The 18,563-nt window shown below is 43.9% G+C and overlaps 1 protein-coding gene across 1 annotated transcript; it reads left to right on the forward strand.

The window, feature by feature from the left end:
- Nucleotides 1–2,983: 2,983 nt before the first annotated feature.
- Nucleotides 2,984–9,081, forward strand: CCNG2 (cyclin G2). The gene is made up of 7 exons (XM_072336202.1): nucleotides 2,984–3,425; nucleotides 3,838–3,975; nucleotides 4,993–5,243; nucleotides 5,406–5,484; nucleotides 5,565–5,663; nucleotides 6,583–6,788; nucleotides 6,871–9,081. Exons 1-7 carry the CDS (start codon nucleotides 3,315–3,317, stop codon nucleotides 7,007–7,009), a joined length of 1,023 nt encoding a protein of 340 aa, XP_072192303.1. The 5' UTR covers nucleotides 2,984–3,314; the 3' UTR covers nucleotides 7,010–9,081.
- Nucleotides 9,082–18,563: the final 9,482 nt, after the last annotated feature.

Genomic DNA, 18,563 nt, shown 5'->3' on the forward strand with positions numbered 1-18,563 from the left:
TTTTCCTAGTAACCTTGTCATGGAAGTCAAAAGTGAAGTTTCTGTTGTCAGAAGGGATTCACAAAACCCTCTTGAGACAGTTTAAACTATCCCCAGTGAAACCAGATCATATAGACAAGGAAGAGGACCTTAAGGCAGCACAAAGAGGTTGAAAACAGAGCTACTCTGAAGCCAAATGTTAATGGCAGCAGTGGAAATGGAGGTACAGAGAAGTCATCTTCAGCACTTCACGTCATCATTTCACCATCTCTAAAGCCCTGCTGCAGCTCCCTTGGCTGCGAGCTGTAGTACTATATATTATTTAGGCCTTGTTTATACCAGGAAGTTTTGTGATTTAAGTTATGCTGATTCCCTTCTTCTTGTCCTAAAATGTCAACTCAGCTGTGCTAGTAGAGGAGCACTTACACATTGTACAAGTAGAGCTGCCCTTTTTCAGGAAACAATGTGGTATCAGTACATAGCAGCTTCATACCAGCTTACATGCATACATAATGTTAAGTGTCTATGACTGTCTAAACTATAAACAAATGATAAAGGCTTTCAGTATAGGGTTTATATGACCAGAGTTCTAGGGTATATATGACCAGCTCTGGATATATGCAGGATTCTTTGCATTTGGCCTGTCCCAGAAATGCAAGCTCATTTGCTGAATGTGCCCTGCAGTCAGCTGTGCATGCCGGGCCCTGCAGCTTAGATAAATGGCCAAATAAAGAAAACAGGCTTCCAGCAACACTGTAAGGATGGGTCTGGAAAGTGTGTCAGGACTCCCATCCAAAAACATGTGAACTTTGTCTTTGCAAAACAAAGCAACTGCACCTAAAGAACTGAGCTATACTGCTATAAGTGCTCTTGCATAGACCAACTTGCATTTCCTTTTGCGGTAAGCTTCCTCCTGTTCTGAAAGTTCCTCTCATCCAGCCATTAGTATTGTTAGATGCTCTGCCATATGTTGCGGCAGCAAAACAAAATCACCATCGTTAAAAGCATTTAGTCTGTTCTACACTTATCCTGTCTCCATTGGTTTGTGTTTGGATCTTGTCTGCTCAGAATATTTTCTGCTAAGTATAGCTCCCTTCTACTGAGCAAATAAGCTGGGTCTCTTTTTCTCTGCACCCTCCCTTCCAAATTTCAACAGCTATTTTGAACTTGGGATGGGGTCATTGAGACATCCATGCACTATCTTTACTTGTCTCTACGTGTGCTCATGTTGCCAGCAGACTTTGTCCTTAGCACCAGCATCATAGTGCCTCGATTGGCAAGCCTTGCACTCTTTCACTGAGAAAGCATATAATAAATCTGAATAAATTTGTTTATTTGTGAATTCTGAGCTTGACTAAATGCCATTAGCACAAGGCATAAAGTGAAATCTTTTATCACCACAAACTGGTTTCTCTGCTTCTCAAAGTAAAACAATCTGCAAAATACTTCTGAGCTGCATACACAAAACCTTTAGATAGATTTTCTAATGTATGTATAAAAATGTACACACTAAGGGTATTTTATTTCCTTAGAGGGTATTTTCTTTCCTTAAAGGGCCTACTTTACTCCACTCTGCTAAAAAAATCAACCACACGACTGTCAGATCATTCCATGCCATTAAATGGAGGGTTTTTCTTATCTCCTAAGATGCCTCTTAAGGAACTGTGAAAGAAAGAACAAGCAGTTCTCAAGGCGGGGAAGGATTCTAGGGCTAATTTCATTTGATGCAGGCTCTCTTAGCGTTTGATGCCTTACTCATAGTCTCAAATGAGCTTGAATTATGCTTGATGAATACACCAAGCCATGCATGAGCAGTTGCCTTCTGCGTCACTGCAGAAAAATGCACGTTGGCTAAATTGGACATGTTTTTCCCTGGAATTAGGCTAAGCTCCTATTCATCATACAGCAGCACCTTGGGCTTAGAGACACAGTCACAACTCCAGTGTTTTTTGCTAGCCAGGTTTAGCAGATCTGCTGCTTTCCTGGTGTCACTGTCCCCCTCAGCAGTGTAACAGATTGCAGTAGGGCACGTAGGTTAATTACTGGCTGCCAGGTGTGTAGAGCTCTTTGTTTAAGCGGTTCAGAGAAAAACCACTGTTCCAAATGACCCCTTTGTTCTTACCTGGCTGACTGGGGCTCTGAGTAGGCAGGCTCTATGTGCTGTTGGAGTGCCAGTTACCACACGTCCCTTGACTGTGAAGGTTTGTCATCTCACTTTGAAAACCCTCACACCAGGAGGCCCAGTTGACATCTCTGACACCACCGCTGAGCCCAAACACAGCTGTACCTGTACACGCTTTGTCAGGTCAGACTTTTGTTTGTTGCTGTTGTACCAACGATTACATAAACCCATGTGTTTTAATAAGCAGACAAAGTAATACTGAGGCCACTCAGCCGCCAGCTAAGGGTCAGACAGACACCAGCACATCCTCCAACCACCCGCAGCCCGTGCCGGTTGCTAAGGCCTTCAGCTGTAGGCGGGGCAGAGGTAGCACTCTCTCGGCCAATCAGGAGAGACCCACCCTCGCTCGACGACCAATCGCTGACGGTAAACAACAGAACGCCATGGATAAAGAAGGGGAGGGGGAGAGGCAGAGCCGCCAGCCAATCAGCCGCCGGGGAGCGCGGGCCAATCAGAATGGGGGAAGGTTTGGGCGGACTTTTTAAAACCAGAGAAGGCGGCACAAAGGTCCCGGGGCCCTTTAAAGGAGTGCATCGGCTCTGTGGTGTATTCATCCGCCAGGACCCAGCATTCCTTCCGAAGAAGAGCTGTTCTGCTCAGGTTCCGGTGACCGGAGGAGCTGCTGCGTGATCACGGCGGGTCCTGATCTCCGGAGCTTCTCGGGGTTCCGCTAGGGTGCGCAGCTGCCCGCGAACTATTTTACCTCCGCGAGGCGCTTCGCCGGCCGGGCCTCGCCGGGAGCGCTCCGCGCGGGGCCATCTGCGGGCCGGCAGAACAAAAACACGGGGGCGGGGCCGCGCCGCCTCCATTTTGATGCGGGGCCGGGGCGGCGGCGGCGGCGGCGGCAGCTCCGCGGGGCCGGGGATGGTGTCGGTGCCGCGGGCAGCGCCGTGACTCGCTGCGGGGCGGCGAGCGGGGCCGGCCGCCGGCGGGGGCGCGGGCCGCCCCGCCTGGATGCGGTGCCCGCGGCGGAGCCCACCCGCGTCCGTGCGGTGACGGGAACCGGGCTCCTTCTCCCTGCCGCCGAGGAGCCCCCCGGGGCCCGCGGTTCGCGTTCCCGGCGCTGTGGGATCACCCCTCGGCGAGGGGCGGGCGCCCGGTTCCCTTTGTCCGCGCCGCCAGGGGCCGCCGCCGCCGCCCGGCCGACCCGGAGATGGGCAGCGAGGCGCTGCGGCTGTTCCGGCAGCTGAACCTCCACCTGGAGCTGGAGGGCCGCTTCCAGCCCCGCGAGAGGGGGATCAGCCTCATCGAGTGCGCGGCCGAGGTGAGGAGCTGTGGGGGCGGGGGGCTGCCGGGCCGACGGGCTGCGTTTGGAGGCACAGCCTCTCGCTCTTTAACAGGCGGGGGGGAATAAGCTGGGTTGGGTTTGATCGCATTTTTCCTAAGGCTGGGAGTCAGCGGGGCACAGCCGTGAGAACCGTCATCTGGTAAGGAGTGTGTGCCCGGCGGTGTGGATGTGCTGGGTGGCGGTGGGACCTGGTAGTGTCTGCGCACCTCGGGGCTGTAACGAGCCTCGAGTGCGTTAAGTGGAATTTTATTGTTAAAAGAAAGTAATAGAAAGCATTTGAGGGCAGATTTTAAGGAAATCTTACCTTTGACCAAAGTAAAGCTTATCTTTGGGAGGTCTGGCAGTCCTCACTGTCACTGCTATTGCAATTTGACTTTTCTTGCTGCAGAATGAAAACACTCTGTGTCCGAGACAAAGGAATGCCAAGGTAGAAGATCTCTGGAGTCTGACCAACTTCTTTGGGTTTGCAACTGAAACGTTTGTTTTGGCTGTTAACATCCTGGACAGATTCCTGGCTCTTATGAAGGTATTCTGAGGGGAAGAGGACCTGCTGTAGTGTCACTGGGAACATAGGTTCTGTCTGAGCTTTCCTTATAGCAAAAGGAAGCTGGGAGTTAGGAGAGAGCTGTGCTTATTTAATTGCATTACAGTATTGACCAAGTGCTTCTGTGTGGGGTTTGAAGAGCAGTTGTTGCATGAAGTGTTAGCTTGTATTTTGGTGACATATTAAATTTTTTGTTATGGCTTCACCTTGTCTTTAAAGATAAGTAGTAGCACAGTTGCTTGCCCCACTAAGTCAGTAGCCTTCACCAGGTAGATGTAGAAGACCAAGAGAGCAGGAGGTAACGAAGAGCAAAGTAAGCAATTTGTGTTTAAAAACTTACAGGCACTGTGCCAGTGCTTAGCGTAGAGCTGGATCTAATGCCAAAAGATGATTTTTCTGGTTGTTCTTTTGTTTGCGCTGCTTTGTGGCAGACAATTCCAACAGAAATCAGTTGCCAATTACTAAGCTGGCAAAATGAATGCCTGAAGTTCTCTGGCCTGACAGTCTTCCAGGCTGTGCGAAACTCTGTCTTCTTATATGGCAGAGAATAGCAGAGGTAGGAATGAGTTGAGGGGGGCTAGGACTGCCTAGAACAAGCTCAGACCGGATCTGTGTAGGCTTTAGAAGAGGGTAGGTGAGCACTGCCGGTTGGAGAAGTGAGGTACTACAGTTCTCACTGTTAATGTCTTTGTAGTGTAGTGAGGAGGAACAACTTCGATAGAGGGTGCTTGGCTGTTGATCCTGCCTTCAGTTTGCCTGTAACAGATTGATGCTGCTTTATTGGCTGTGCCAGCTGTGTTTTGTTGAAACTTAAGTGGTGAAACTAGTAATGAGGGCAGTCAACTCAAACACCTCATCGAGTTTAGATGAGGAACTAAATCTCTCTGTTGAAATGTAAATATTTCAAAATTACTCACCCTAGGCTGGGTGAGCTGTTTATTTCCCTGTTTGATAAGCATAGGTAGGTGGGAGGTACTCAGTGTTGCCTCTTGTTTTTAGGTGAAACCGAAGCATTTGTCTTGCATTGGAGTTTGTTGTTTTCAACTGGCTGCCCGGGTGGTTGAAGAAGAATGCAATATTCCATCTGCTCATGAGATTATCCGAATCAGCCAATGTAAATGCACTGTGTCCGACCTGAAACGGATGGAAAAGATAATTTCAGAAAAGTTGCACTTTGAATTTAAAGCTACTACTGCCTTAACCTTCTTGCACTTGTACCATACTATTGTACTCTGTCATACCTCAGAAAGGTGAGTTGAATTGTGTGTCAGTACTCAGTTTGCAAAGGCCTTTTTCTCTTCAGCTGCACCTTATAGTGATGTTGGCTGAAGAGGAGGCTATTGCTCAGTTGTGACTTCCTGATGTGTTCATGCTTGTTGATATGAATGCTCCTTCTCTTGGATGTCTTATAGGAAAGAAGTATTGAATCTTGACAAATTGGAAGCACAGCTAAAAGCTTGCAACTGTCGTCTTGTCTTTTCTAAGGCAAAAGTAAGTAAAGGCAGCTTTTCTTTGACTTCCATTTGGACTTCAATTAAAGAATGCTGAGCAGCATCTTTTTGTCATTCTAGCCGTCTGTCTTGGCCTTGTGCCTTCTCACTCTTGAAGTTCAATCTTTGAAATCTGTTGAGCTGTTTGAGATACTTCTGCGTGTTCAAAAGCACTCAAAGGTAAATGTTTTGTGGTTAATTTTGCAGTTGTTGGGACTGGTAGGGCTAATATTTGGTGTTACGTTTAAGGTACCTCTGTCAGCATGCAGTCTTCAACAGGTAGTGTTTGGCATCAGCTAAAACATGCAATGTAAAACAGGCCTTTAAGGCAAGTCTGAAACTCTTCTGTTTCATTGGTAGAATGCCAAATACAAGTAACTGTTGCTTAGTAGTGAATGAGGTCAAATAGTCATTTCTCATCAGCACATCTTGGCAGCTACTTGGCATGTAAAAGGATTATAGTTTAAAAACTAGGTTAAATGTATAAAATGAGAAGAAGTGCTAATCTAATATACAACACGTTCTAACAGGCAGCTGATTTCTCTTGTACTAGAGAGGCTTCCATTCCATTTGTATGACCAGAATGTCTGCTGGGCTGGTTCTCTTTGCCCCAGTAACTAACAGAATTTATAGCTATAAGCTGCATGTTGTAACTGGCCATAGTCTAAAACTGTTGTAGTCAAATTGAACTAACCCAGTGCCTTGAGGGGGATGGAAGTAGTTCCTTAAAGCATTTTATAAAGATGACATTATTACATGGCAGTAAAACATCTCCAAATAGGACCCACTTAGGCTGTCTTCTGTTAGTTTTGCTGTGCTATATTAGTGTAAAGTCTCAAAATGCTTAATGGAGACCAAAAGTATCAGTTATTTTTTGTTTGGGAATGATGAAAATGTTGACAACTGCTGACAGGCCAACTGTTACTCAAGCTGAGACAGAGGCATTTCTAGGAGCTGTACAGGAATTCAGCTTCAAAAGCAGCAAAGCTTTGAAAGTTAGGAATGTTTTTCATGAAGTCATTTCCTTAAGGTAAAGTGGAGAGAGTGGCTATGTTTTGATATAATAAATAGTTTGGTGTTTTTGTTTCCCACTTTTCAGATAAGTGATTGTGACCTGCTTTACTGGAGGGAACTGGTCTCAAAATGCCTGGCAGACTATTCTTCTCCTGAATGTTGCAAACCTGATCATAAAAAGCTAGTTTGGATTGTTTCAAGGCGCACAGCCCAGAACCTACAGAACAGTTACTACAGTGTTCCCGAGTTGCCGACAATACCAGAGGGTGGCTGTTTCAATGAAAGCGAAAGGTTGGTTATACTTTCCAGGCATTTAAATTGTGGGGTGTTCTCATTATCTGGAAATGCTAATCTTTCCTACTGTTCCTTTTAGTGAAGACTCCTGTGAAGATATGAGCAGTGGAGAAGAAAGCCTTAGCAGTTCTCCTCCTAGTGATCTGGAAGGCACCTTCTTCTTTGAACTCAAACCTAAAACAAAGTGGCAGACTCTTAATTCTCAGTCTTTGCATTAAGTCTTGATTGTAGTAGGTTAAGATTTTTAATGCACCCTAGTCTTTTGGCAATAATAAATGGGATTGTGGTATTCTGTTAACTGTATCAAGGCAAGAGTTGCTGTGATACTACAATGCTTTGGATGCCTGCCTTGTGGTTTGTGTTCTAATTTTAAAGGAAAAAACTTCCATTCAGGTCTCATTTCAGCAAAAAAAAAACCAAAAAAAAACAAAAAAGATCAGAAGTTGATGTCTAGTTTTGTCATCTTGGGGATAAACACAGTCCTGTACCTGGTGTTCCTTGATGCTTAACAGCTAACCTAAGCAGCGGAGTGTCGTGGCAGCAGTGAAAGCTGATGGCTCACTGGGCTACTTGAACAGGTGAACAAGGTTGAGGGAAGTAGGTTTTTTTTCCTTCCCTTGACATTCATTCTTGCATGGAACGCTGTCCAGTTTTTGGTCCAAGATATTGGTCACCTGTGCCAATCTGCCATGGAGCTGCCAGGATGCTCAAGGGATTTTGAGGCACAGGGACTGTGAGGAGAGGCTGAGGGAAGTGTGGGCTTAATGCAGCTTGGCAAAGAGGGCGTGTGGTAGGATTGAGCAGCAACCTTCTGATAGAAGTAGAGAGGGTTGCTGAGAAGATCGTTTCAGGGTTTTTTGACTGAGATGCATGGAACAAGAATAAGCAGTGCCATGAACAAATTGTAATAGGAGGCTTTCAATTAAAGCAATGGAAAACTTGTTCTATGGGTACAGTCAAGCATGGAATGGACAAAGAAGAGCTCTGTGTAGTCTTTGGTAGTTTTTGTCTTAGGAGGTTTTCAGGACTTGTTGTGACAAAATCTTGAGTGGCAAGATCAAAGTTCAGTATTGGTGCTTCTTGGAGCAGGAGATCAGCACAGAGCCCTCCTGTGAGGGTCCCTCCACTCTTCAGTGTTTTGTGGTTAAATTGGCTGAGTGGGATTATTGCATATATAGTACCATGCTGAAGTGATGATTCGCAGTCTAATGGGCTTTTTGGATACTGAAACTGCTTTAACACTTCATGTGCTGTGCTCTTTTTCAGCAGGTTCTTGTGTATTTCAAGTGTTTCTTCTTTAAGGCTTAGTTTCTCATGGACTTTAGGAACCCCTGTTCTGAATTGAGTGTGCGTGGTAGGAGTGGAAGGTTCTAGTCAATACAAGCTTTTACTAAAAATGATAGTGTGACAGGGCTTACTTTTCATGTTTTCTTTAATACAAATTAGCTTATGCTGAAACCCACGGTGTGTTTAGACTTAGTGTTAACATGTCAGTCCATACTATTAGCTTAGACTTCTTGACACGGTAAATCTTGATACGTCTACATTCCTTTTAATATTTAACCCTTGTAGTTTATTTCAGTATATTCATGTTATTGATTGAGTCATAATCAGACCTGTTTGCATGCTTATGTAAAGCAGTTAGTGCAGGAGAAGTTGATATTATGCAGTAATATCAGGTAAATGTGATGTTGATGAAGTAGTTAATGTAATGGGTTTTCTTGAACTTATCAAAGCACACAAACTGAAGTGTGATCGCATTTCTCTGTACTGAGAATACGGTTAGGTAGTAAGCAGATGAATTAACTCAGAATAATGGTGTGAAGTGTGGTGGTGCCAAAGTAGAAATGAAGGAGCAAACTAAAGGCTGTCTTGTAGATGTAAGAATTGTTTTAGGATATGAGCGGTGCCGTCAGTTTGTAACTGTTACATGATTTCAGTTTCATAAAAATACAAAAAAAGTTTACAAAAAAATGTAAATAAAAATGTAAAAATGTACAGAAAAAAAAAAATTTAAAACAAAAAATGAGCAGAAAATACTGTATTTTTTTACCTTGTATGTAACTTTTTGTAGGTATGTTGCATGTAGATATTAATTTATTGTGTACTCTGTATGATACAAATACTGTACACTCAAACTTCTTACTGCAAGTCTGTACCTGGAAGCTCACTTCTGAAATAGAGTACCTTGACTGTATGTAATAAACCTACGGGGTCTTGTTTCACTTGAAAACAAAAATAAATGGCTGTATTTGTTAATTACCATAAGTTATAGTTGAATATATATACTAGAAGTATATTTTGCTTCCTTTCTTCTTTGCTGTTTAACTTGTGTGGTACTTAAGGTGCTTCTTGGACCCTCCAAAAGTTTTTGAGAAGCTCTTTGCAAAGAAAAAGGAGTCTTTGGTGTGCAGCTTCCTGCTGGATGTGAACCTTTTCTCAGCCTTGCTGCTATCAGCTTTGAAAGCTGCTATGAGGTGTTCTCTGCTTATCCACCCATCTGCAGCTCTGCTGTGGTGCTGGGATGAGTTTTGCAAATGGTCTGTTTTCACATCTGACAAGTGGGATCTCCTGTTAGAGGTAAAGGTAGGGCTCGTTATAGGCAAGTGTTCTGGGTGTCGCTGGATTTATGCTTGCAGCTGTTTCTAGTCTTCTGAATGCAGCTTGATGTCTTGATGCTTCTGCTTTTCTGCTGTCAGAAGTACCTATAATCTTTCACTTAAAAAACAACAACAACAAAAAACAAGCTAGCACCTTAAACAATTTCCCTCTCATTCTGCCCATCTTAGGAAGTATTTCCAGTGCCTTTCCCAAAATAATGGGTAAGAGGCCCTAAGTGGCTCTTGCTAGAAGAACTGAAAGGGGAGCCCGAGATCTAGATAAGCTGAGATTGCTCAAAGCACCACCACAGCGTGCACCTTGAAGCTTGATCCAGAGCTTCCCTTTTCTTTGTCCTTTCTTGTGCAAGGGATAGAGAAAACAAAGGTGTTCTTTCTGGTGGGCCAGCTTGTTCTGCAGCTGTAGGGGATGAGTGGAGGGGAGACATGACCCTGGAGTTGTTCAGTATTGGGGCTCTATGTGGGTAGGGGCTGGAGAAGAATAGGATGCTTATTGGTGATGTGTGTGTGGGAAGCATAGTGCTGGTGCTACTATTGAAATAATCTACTGAAAGTAATGGCAGCTCTCAGATTCTTCATGGCCTTCACAGTTACTTAAAATACAGGAGCATGCTGAGGATTCTCACTTCCCACATACAATAGAAGAGGAACGGACACCTGATATATCTGAAAGAGCTCTGTATGAAATTCCCTTCTATGTTCTGTAGTTCACATGCATCGCTAAAAGCCAATTATATAATGGGAACTGTTCATCTTGGCAATGTTCATTCTAACACTTGAAGCTTCCTTGCTGTCAACTGTGACAACTTTGAACATGAAAGCTGCTGCAGCAAAGATGTTCAGCTCCTACTTCAAAGGTGCCCACTCGGGTCGATTGAGTACAACAAACGCCTTGCTTGGGAGCTGGCAGATCTTGCACACAGCATGTAGGTGAGCTGTTGTGTGGGAGGCCACGGGCCTTGGGTGAACAACAGCTTATGAGATTGGTCTGTTTAATAAAGCTTGGGGTGTGCCGTACAACTGCTTTCAAATAGGCCCCCAGCATGAGGAGAGATTTGCTCAAGAATGTTGCTAGGCTTACTTCTGTGGTTTGATAATTTGGGCATCGCTTTGATTTTGCTGGGTCAGATAGAGGTGTATCCCTCAAAGGAGGTTTGCCTGCTTTTGTTCAAAGAATGGGACTTTTGGTGGTTAGTCTATTTTTAATAGCAGAGCAATGTATACATTTAAAATGCTGTTTTAGGCTTTCTTGCATCAGGTGAAGCTTTGAATGCTTGCCATCTCAAGGGTTCAAATGCAGTCTTGTTTTCCTAACTTTACTATCGCTAGGGCAGGTTTGGGTGGGAGCAGAAGTCTGAAAGGAAATGTTTCTGTGTGAAAGGCATTGCTGTGAGACTGCTTCTGGCTGTGCAGTTTCTATATGAGCTCCAGGACGTTCCTCTGTTCACAAAGCCTTGAGCCTTTGTGAAATAGTGTATTGCCTAACCTACATCAAGTGTAGAGCTGGCAGCTCTCATCAGTTGTGGACCAGCCCTGGTTTCTGATGGGATCTCACTTTATCACACTGCTCACCTTTCACACCTGCTCTCCTGTGGCTTGAAGTGGGCCGGAAGGAATTAGCAGTGGAAGAGTTTCTATTCTAGTGAATTGTCACACAATATTTAATAGTGATAATGGGTTTTTAAATAGGAAACTCGAATTCTTTACCACACAATTGAACAGCAAGGTACCTGGAAGAGTAAAAGCTTGTAGCATCAATCAGTATGTTCAGGCCCTGAACAGGGGCAGGACTGTTAGATGAATGACTGTGATACATATCAGCCTTTGAAGTTCAATGAAATGTGAAACATGCTGGGGGCAAGAGCAGAAGCCAGCCTCTGCAGTTCTCCATTCAATGCACGTTACACAGGGCCTTTAAAAACGAAAACATTTCTGTTTCCATTTCCAAGAATGTCTGGCTTGCAGCTGCTGTATTCAGTTCCCTTAAAATTTGATGCGCCTGGGACCGACAACTCACAAGAGATTTTGAGAGTCTGAGATACTGAAGGGATTTTAAGTCCCAGTACTGCAGGGACCAGCAATTTGTGGCTCACAGAGCAAGCTCTGTTTTGCAATGTACAAGAGTAGGGGTATGTTTTAGACACAAACAGCAACTTCACCATCACTGAGTGACAGCAGGACCCGAGCAAAGCCTGTGCCAGTTGGTGTTGTTCAACTAAACTCAATACTTTCTCCTAGATGTCAAAAGGTGTGACTTGACTTACTTATAGTTTCAACTGTCAAGTTTCCAGCTCTTGTTCTGAACTCCCAATTTATAAAAGATATTCTGGATAAGCATCAAAATACAGCTAAGTTCCTAACGTGTACTGACAAAACTGCTGTTACTAAGTAGCTTAACAAAATGGCAGGGCTGTTATTGCTCAAGCAGAACACCAAGTAGTGAAAAGCAAGAATAGTTAGTGCTGGAGGTAAGAATATAAGATGTTAACTGGGACAGATGGATGGAACTGGAATTTATCAGCATGTAATGAAATGATAATATTAGAATAGAAGTTGCTAGACAGTCTTAACTATGTTCTTCATCTATGCTGTATCATATGAGTAAACAATCAGTGTTTGTCTTGCAGTACACGTTGCAGCTGTGTTGTGTCACATAGCCTCATTTTATGGCTTAAGCTTCTAGCAATCTAGCGTAGTGCATATACTAAAGGAAGAAAGTTGCCATAACAACTGAATGAAATCAATTAGAGTAATAAGCAATTAAAATCTCATCCTTGATGTTGCATAAACATAACATTTTGCTCATGAATTATTAGCAATCATGCCTCTAGACCTGTATGTTCTGTTCCCGATTTGCAATCTCAACAATTTTTGAATTAATGAAGCATTTCATTTCTCCTTCAAAGGGTGCTGGTGGGTTTTTTTGGCTGCAGTGTGTACGTCTTCATCGGAGATGTAAACACTATTAAAATATCTGAATGAAGGAAGCAGTCACAAGGGGATTGCCAGAGCACTTGGTACTGGCTTCATTCCCACCCAGTGAAGTGAATGGGAGAAGATGGTGAGAAACCTTATCCTAGACTTAGAAAGTCAAATTCAGCTCCTTCTTCTGTCTCACGCTTCCTCCTTGACCTTCTGTGCATTACTGAATCTCTCACTTCCTTTGTTCCTCCCCAGTGGAATAAAGATAAGAATAGCTCCCTACTATGTATCTCTTGTCAAGGATAAATAAGCTGAAAACAGAACTGCAAAACTGTCGTGGAAAAGCAGCATGTGTAAGGGTCCAAGAGAAAGCAGAGCTTACTAATGTAGTATGAATGGAATTAGTCTGCCAGTTTCTTTCTAGTGGGGCACTTAGGTGCTCCTGTGTAAAAATATTCCAGGACACTCAGCTGTAATCCTGCCTTTGCCTTGTCTGGTGTGAAGGTGATCTGTCCTTTAGTGCTTTGTAAGGACAGATACCCAGTGGTAGCAGGAAAGGTTCTGTGCTGTAGTTTCAAGGGGTACAGTTTCAACAACAGCCTTGCGTGTACACCTAGAGCGTCACCCACTGTGTGTTACACATGCACCAAGCTAATGAGGGGCTGTTCAAGTTATGCAACAGCTGATATGCAACATCTCTGTTTACTTTACAAGGGCCAGTATGCTTGTTCTCTGAGAATTTCATGTGGCTGGGTGTACAATTTTTCAATGGTTAACCCAAGTCTCCAAAGCACTTTGGAAAACATTACTGTGGTCTGCATTTGTCTTCTCATGCTCAGCGTCTGAGCCAGGGATCTGTGGACTGTTCTTCATCCAGAGCTTGAATATTAACTGTTAAGGGGCAAAAAGACTTGAGGTGAACTCTGTTCCTGGCATTCTGTCATTCCAAGGTTGCAAAAGCAATGGCCAGTAGCCTCACTGTTTGTGGTGGAGATGATAAGAAGCCAGGTGCAGATAGTGTGCCAACCCCTTGCCCAAGACGTTTGCATGTTGTCAGATGAATAGGGCAGAGAGCATGATCTGTAAAAAAGAGCAAAGTAGCTCACTCCTGTCCTTGGAATGCCGTTTTCCCAATTTAGCTTTGCCTTCATGTGAGAATCACTGTCTAGTGCATCTAGAGGTCATCTGCCTTCTGTCCTTTGCTTTTCTGAGCTTGGGTTGTTTTAATAGATATAAACCTGCTATCTTTTGACTGTCTGGCCAGCTGGGGCAAACCACACACTCTCAGTGCTGTCATTGCAAAATAAGGCAGCTACTTACATGAGTTGTGCAATCAAACATTGCTCAGTAGCAAGAATTTGTAGTTGCTCTGTCAGGATGTGTACTTCTGTTGCCTCCACAACCTCCCATTACCGCTGGATAGCTGGTGTAGTACCCTTAGAGCCCAAATCAGGGACTCACTCCTGCAGCCCAAGCTCACTAAATCCTCATGAGTTCTCATGGAATTGTTTTCTTTAACATCAAACAATACACATCACTCTGACCTGTACATATTTATACTCTGTGGCTGTTAGTGCTTGCTAAATTCTGGGTTTCTTTTTCAAAGAAAAAAAAAACATGCATTTTTCTCCAGCCAAGCAGAGGTGTATATACAATCATAAATGCACTGAACATTTGTTCATAGTTTGCTGAGTGCTAGACAGCTACTTGCTCTGTATGTTTATCATTTGGATGGGAGATGTCTTTGCTCAAGGCACATCAAACGGGGAATGCTCTCTGAGAGCAATGTGTGGTGTGAACATTGGGCACAAAGGGGGGTTGCCATACGGGGACGTGGGTCTGGGTCCTGAGATTATCTTGTCTGGATGAATAAACAGTGCATGCCTGATGGATTTGCTCAAAAGTATGGCCAGAAATAAATACAGTTTTATTTCTCTATTTTTGAACAAGGCAGCTGTAGTATTGATACTGGCACTGTCTAAAGCCATTCTTTATTTATTTTACTTTCCCAGTATTTGATGTTAAGGACAACTTAGGAGTAGCCAGCAAAGACTGTGATATTCCATTCATATGAGCAGGATGTGGTTTGTCCTTAAACTGTATACTGCTCCTTGAATACCCAAGCTGGGGTAATGCACTTCCACATTAGTTCAGCATTATTTGTCTCAAGAGCTGACAGGGCAAGTCCCACCCTATAGGGTTTCAGATTACTGGTGTCTCACTCGCAAAATGAGAATATTTCCCCATTATCTATTTTTGTTGTCACTGTTGGCACATTACTGTAGTGTATCCAATTACCGTTTACACTTAGCAGTAGTAAAGATCTCACCTAGTACCTTCAGATACTGCTAACACACAAAAGCTCACTCTAATTAATGTTTATTTTGCTGGCTATAGGACTCTGAGGTTTCTTATCCTCTCATCTACTAGCTGGTTTAATAAACAATTTCTGTGGTAGCGCTTAGCACTCTTCTCAGGTCTCTGGCATGAATACAGATCAATTCCTTCTGGGGAAATAACAGTGGCTTTAATTTCCACTGGTGTCTGATCTCTGTGAGAGTGCCTCTGCTTCCTCTGCTTTCTCCTAGAAGTACCACTTAATTCCTGAATGCTGACAGTTAAGCATAATCCTTCAGCTTTTCTTTTCCAGATTGATTTAGCACCAAAGGTTTTAGCCCACAGCTCCTGTAAATGTGTGTTGTGCACCTTCCACTGTTGGCCTCCTCCTTTCATCCACCGAAGACTTTGGGACTGGGGCCAGTGCTCTTTTCTTGTCTCCATCTTCCTTTGTTCTGCAGGGGTAGTTCAACATTCCCAGGACATGAGGGCCTCAGAGAGATTAAACCTGACACTTGGCTGCCTGAGCAGGGCTGAACCTGTTGCTATGGTTGTGTTCTGCTCTCAGATAGCAGCAAATAGCTTTTTGGGATTTGGCTCAGGATAGTTCATAATACACTTTTAACTTGCCAAGCCAGAGTTATGAGGAATTAGACACTGGTTCTTAGATGTGCAGTTATAGAAAAGTGGGCAATTGACCTGTCAGGTGGTGAGAGAAGGGTGCTGTAGAGGAGGCCTAAGGGAACAGCAGGCCGTGGCTGTAGCTCAGGGTGCCATGTTGGGAGCTCCAGGAGAGGCAGGGCCACTGGTGTGAGTGTGTCAAGGACGTGAGTGTGAGGCCTTTTGTGCATACTAAAACAGTCTGGATGGAGATCTTGGCATGTGGTATTTCATGTTGTTGTCCATGCAGGTTGTTGTCCAGGTGGGAACAGCAGCTCTTGACTACATGACACTGAATTATCTTGTAAAATCTCTCAATTCTTCCCACTTTCTTTTTTTTTTTTTTAATATAATTTTTAGTCCTCAGATTTCAGTCCACACTAGTTTTGGTCCTTTACTGAGATTTCAGCTCTTATGTTGTTGCTTCCTTTAGATCTTTCCAGTCTGGTTCTTCAGACTCTGTGGAGCGTGGTATATTTAGGACTGTGCTGGCCGTGGCTTGATGTTGCTGCTCTGTGTTGAGACTACAGCTTTTAGCATTATTTCTTCAGCTGATTTTCTTTTTTCCTTTTTCAATAACCAGTAGCAGGCAACAATGCTCTGTATTTGGTACTTATCCCTCAAGTAATGACCTGCGTGTCTTACCTTATACCATAGGTAAATAGAATGCTGTGTGAAATGTATTGCCTCTTGGAGGCGTTCAGTTGTCAGCACAGGAGATCAAAGCCCTTTTTCAAGTAACTAACAGCAGCACACATTTTTCTGTACTTCTTGTCCATGCTTCAAACCTGACCTCAGGACACTATTTGTTGAGAAGTGTGTTTATACCACGGAAATTTACCCAGCCGAGTAAAGCCACTTGTCTGGATGGTTAGAAAACCCCTCACATCTGCACACAAAACTTTGCCTGGTAGTTTGCAAGGCAAGCAGTTCTATATGAGAGCAGCTGCACATCCCTGGGCTCTCAGTATCACAAGTGTCAGGCTTGGTCTAGTAGCATCATTGTGCCTAGAAAATGGTGCAAGGAGCTAACTAATCCTTGTGTTACTGTACCACTCATGGATAACCAGGATTCACTGTTCTTGGAGAAGCTGAGCCAAAAAGGGGTGGTAAGTAAATAGTGAGAGGGAGTTGCTCTTGCAACAGTTTGTGTAACAAATTCGCAATAATTTAAGCCTGGAGCATGGCCAGTGTTGCCACTGTTAGTCCATCTTCCTTGGATCCTGTGAGCACTGAAGGGCTGGCACATCACTGCTCTCCTCCAGCACTGTCACAGACTGGGCTGAAATCACACAACTTGCCATGCAAAGCAGACTGTTCATTCAACACAACACACGCATGTTATAACTCCATGAAAAGCAATGCTTTAGTAGGACTCAGAGTACCTAGCAAACGAGACTTACAGAGCTTATTTGGATGTGAAACAGAAGCAGCATCTTTCCACCTCTGCACAGAGCACCATTTTCCCAGCAGCTGAACAGCTCCAGCTGCCTGTGCTTCCCCAAGGAGTTAGAGAGATTCATAAGCTCCACAGTTCAGGTAATTTGCATCCCAGGGGTGTAGAAGGGGAAAGCTTTAAATCCAAAATACCTAACACCTGACTTTTGCAAATGCTGACATAAGACCTTATCTTAGCTATAGGTTTTGAAAACAAGCAAGCCGATCTGTGGGCTGAATTAAAACAAAGGCAGAATACTCCTGAAGTTCAGGAAGTCTTAAATTCTAATCTGCTCTTTGAACCAGAGCTGGTCTTCTCATTTTCATTTCAGAAGAGGAAATATCCTGCAGTAGGTGGAGCCAGGAGTGACATTCTCAGTAACAGGTTCCTACATGGCAGGAAAAAAGGAAAAAACACACCCAAACCCCCCCCCAAAAAAACAGAAACATTTGTTATTTATGTGTTAGTTAGACAATGACAATACACCCGCAGTTGTCACAGGTGAGCCATCAGGCTCACCTGTTCCCACTGTTGGCCCGTTTTTACTTGTCAGAAACCAAAGTTGAGGGGTAGGATTTGTAATTTTATGTTCATCAACACAAGGGGTAGTTGTTGATCAACAAACTCTTGCTAACAGATATGTTTGCTGTAACAGATGTAGCACTATGGGATACTGCTTTAGCCATAAAGGAAGCTGGCAAGACATATCTGCCCATGGTGTCACCAGCCCTATGAAGGGGCTGCAGTCTTTCTTCAGTTATTTTTCTATCACTTTGCCTTCCTCCAGTGCTCATACAGGGAGGTGGAAAGGCAAAGCCTCTGGGACCTATATGGGGAAGGAGGAAGGCTGAACATCTGTCACAAGCCTACAAAATAGCCTGTTGGATCGGGCAGGGAGGAAGGGGCAAGGAGAAACCATTAAGCTATTCCATTGTTTAAATTTAGAAGATGGAGGCGTGGCTGTCTAATTTGTAAATAACAGCAACTAATTTGGGAAGTGCATAGAATCAAGACAAAGACTAGGGAAATAGCAGGTTGTTTTTTTTGTTTTGTTTTGTTTTCTACTATCTGCAGTTGATAGGAAATAGCAGGGAAGTGTTTTCCTGTAGAGAAGCCCACTAGAGAAGAAATTGTAGGAAGATAATAGATATTGAGGGAAATGATTTCTTAGCCGACTTCACACCAGATCTCTAGGGAGTGGAGGGCTTGATGGAAATCAGAGCTTTCTTGTGCTCAGCTTCATTAGCATCGGCAGAAGTGAAGCTTCCTCTGATGAAAATAACCTGCAAATAGGGAGAGCCAGAGGGGGAGGAGGGGAAGACTCTGCCTGCTAGCCAGATAAATCATCTAGGACAGAGGTGTTTAAATTGCAGCCTGCAGGGCACCTGCAGCTTTACAAGCCTTTGCTTGTAGCCCATCAGAAGATTTTTTAAGGGCAAGTATTGCATTTGTGGGGTATTGCACTGCAGATGAATTTTACCTGATCCAAGTCCACTGATAAGGTCAGTGTCTCCAAACATGGTTATCCCTATAGCAGGGCTTTCCTAGCAAGGACTTCTGAAAGCTTTCTGTAAGAGTGAGCATTATCCATACTAAGAAAAATGAAGCCTCCTGAGGCTAGGAAGGAGAATTATTTCATGAAAGTTGTATGTTTTATACTGTGGTTTCATTAACTTTTTCAGGGTATTGGCTTCAACAGCTAATAAGGAAGTACTAAAGGCTTTTTTTTCTCACTTAATGTCTACTCCTTACTATTTTATTGTAAGGATGTTCTGCACAGCCTGCCATGAAGCAGCA

Source organism: Excalfactoria chinensis, chromosome 4 (genome assembly GCF_039878825.1).
Source record: "Excalfactoria chinensis isolate bCotChi1 chromosome 4, bCotChi1.hap2, whole genome shotgun sequence".
NCBI classification, from domain to species: Eukaryota; Metazoa; Chordata; class Aves; order Galliformes; family Phasianidae; genus Excalfactoria; species Excalfactoria chinensis.

Excerpts from the sequence above, each read along its gene's own strand:
- CCNG2 (XM_072336202.1), top strand. The coding sequence starts at position 3,315 with ATGGGCAGCGAGGCGCTGCGGCTGTTCCGGCAGCTGAACCTCCACCTG. Across the intron at positions 3,976-4,992 it reads GATTCCTGGCTCTTATGAAG|GTGAAACCGAAGCATTTGTC; the intron begins GTATTCTGAGGG and ends TCTTGTTTTTAG. Across the intron at positions 5,244-5,405 it reads CTCTGTCATACCTCAGAAAG|GAAAGAAGTATTGAATCTTG; the intron begins GTGAGTTGAATT and ends GATGTCTTATAG.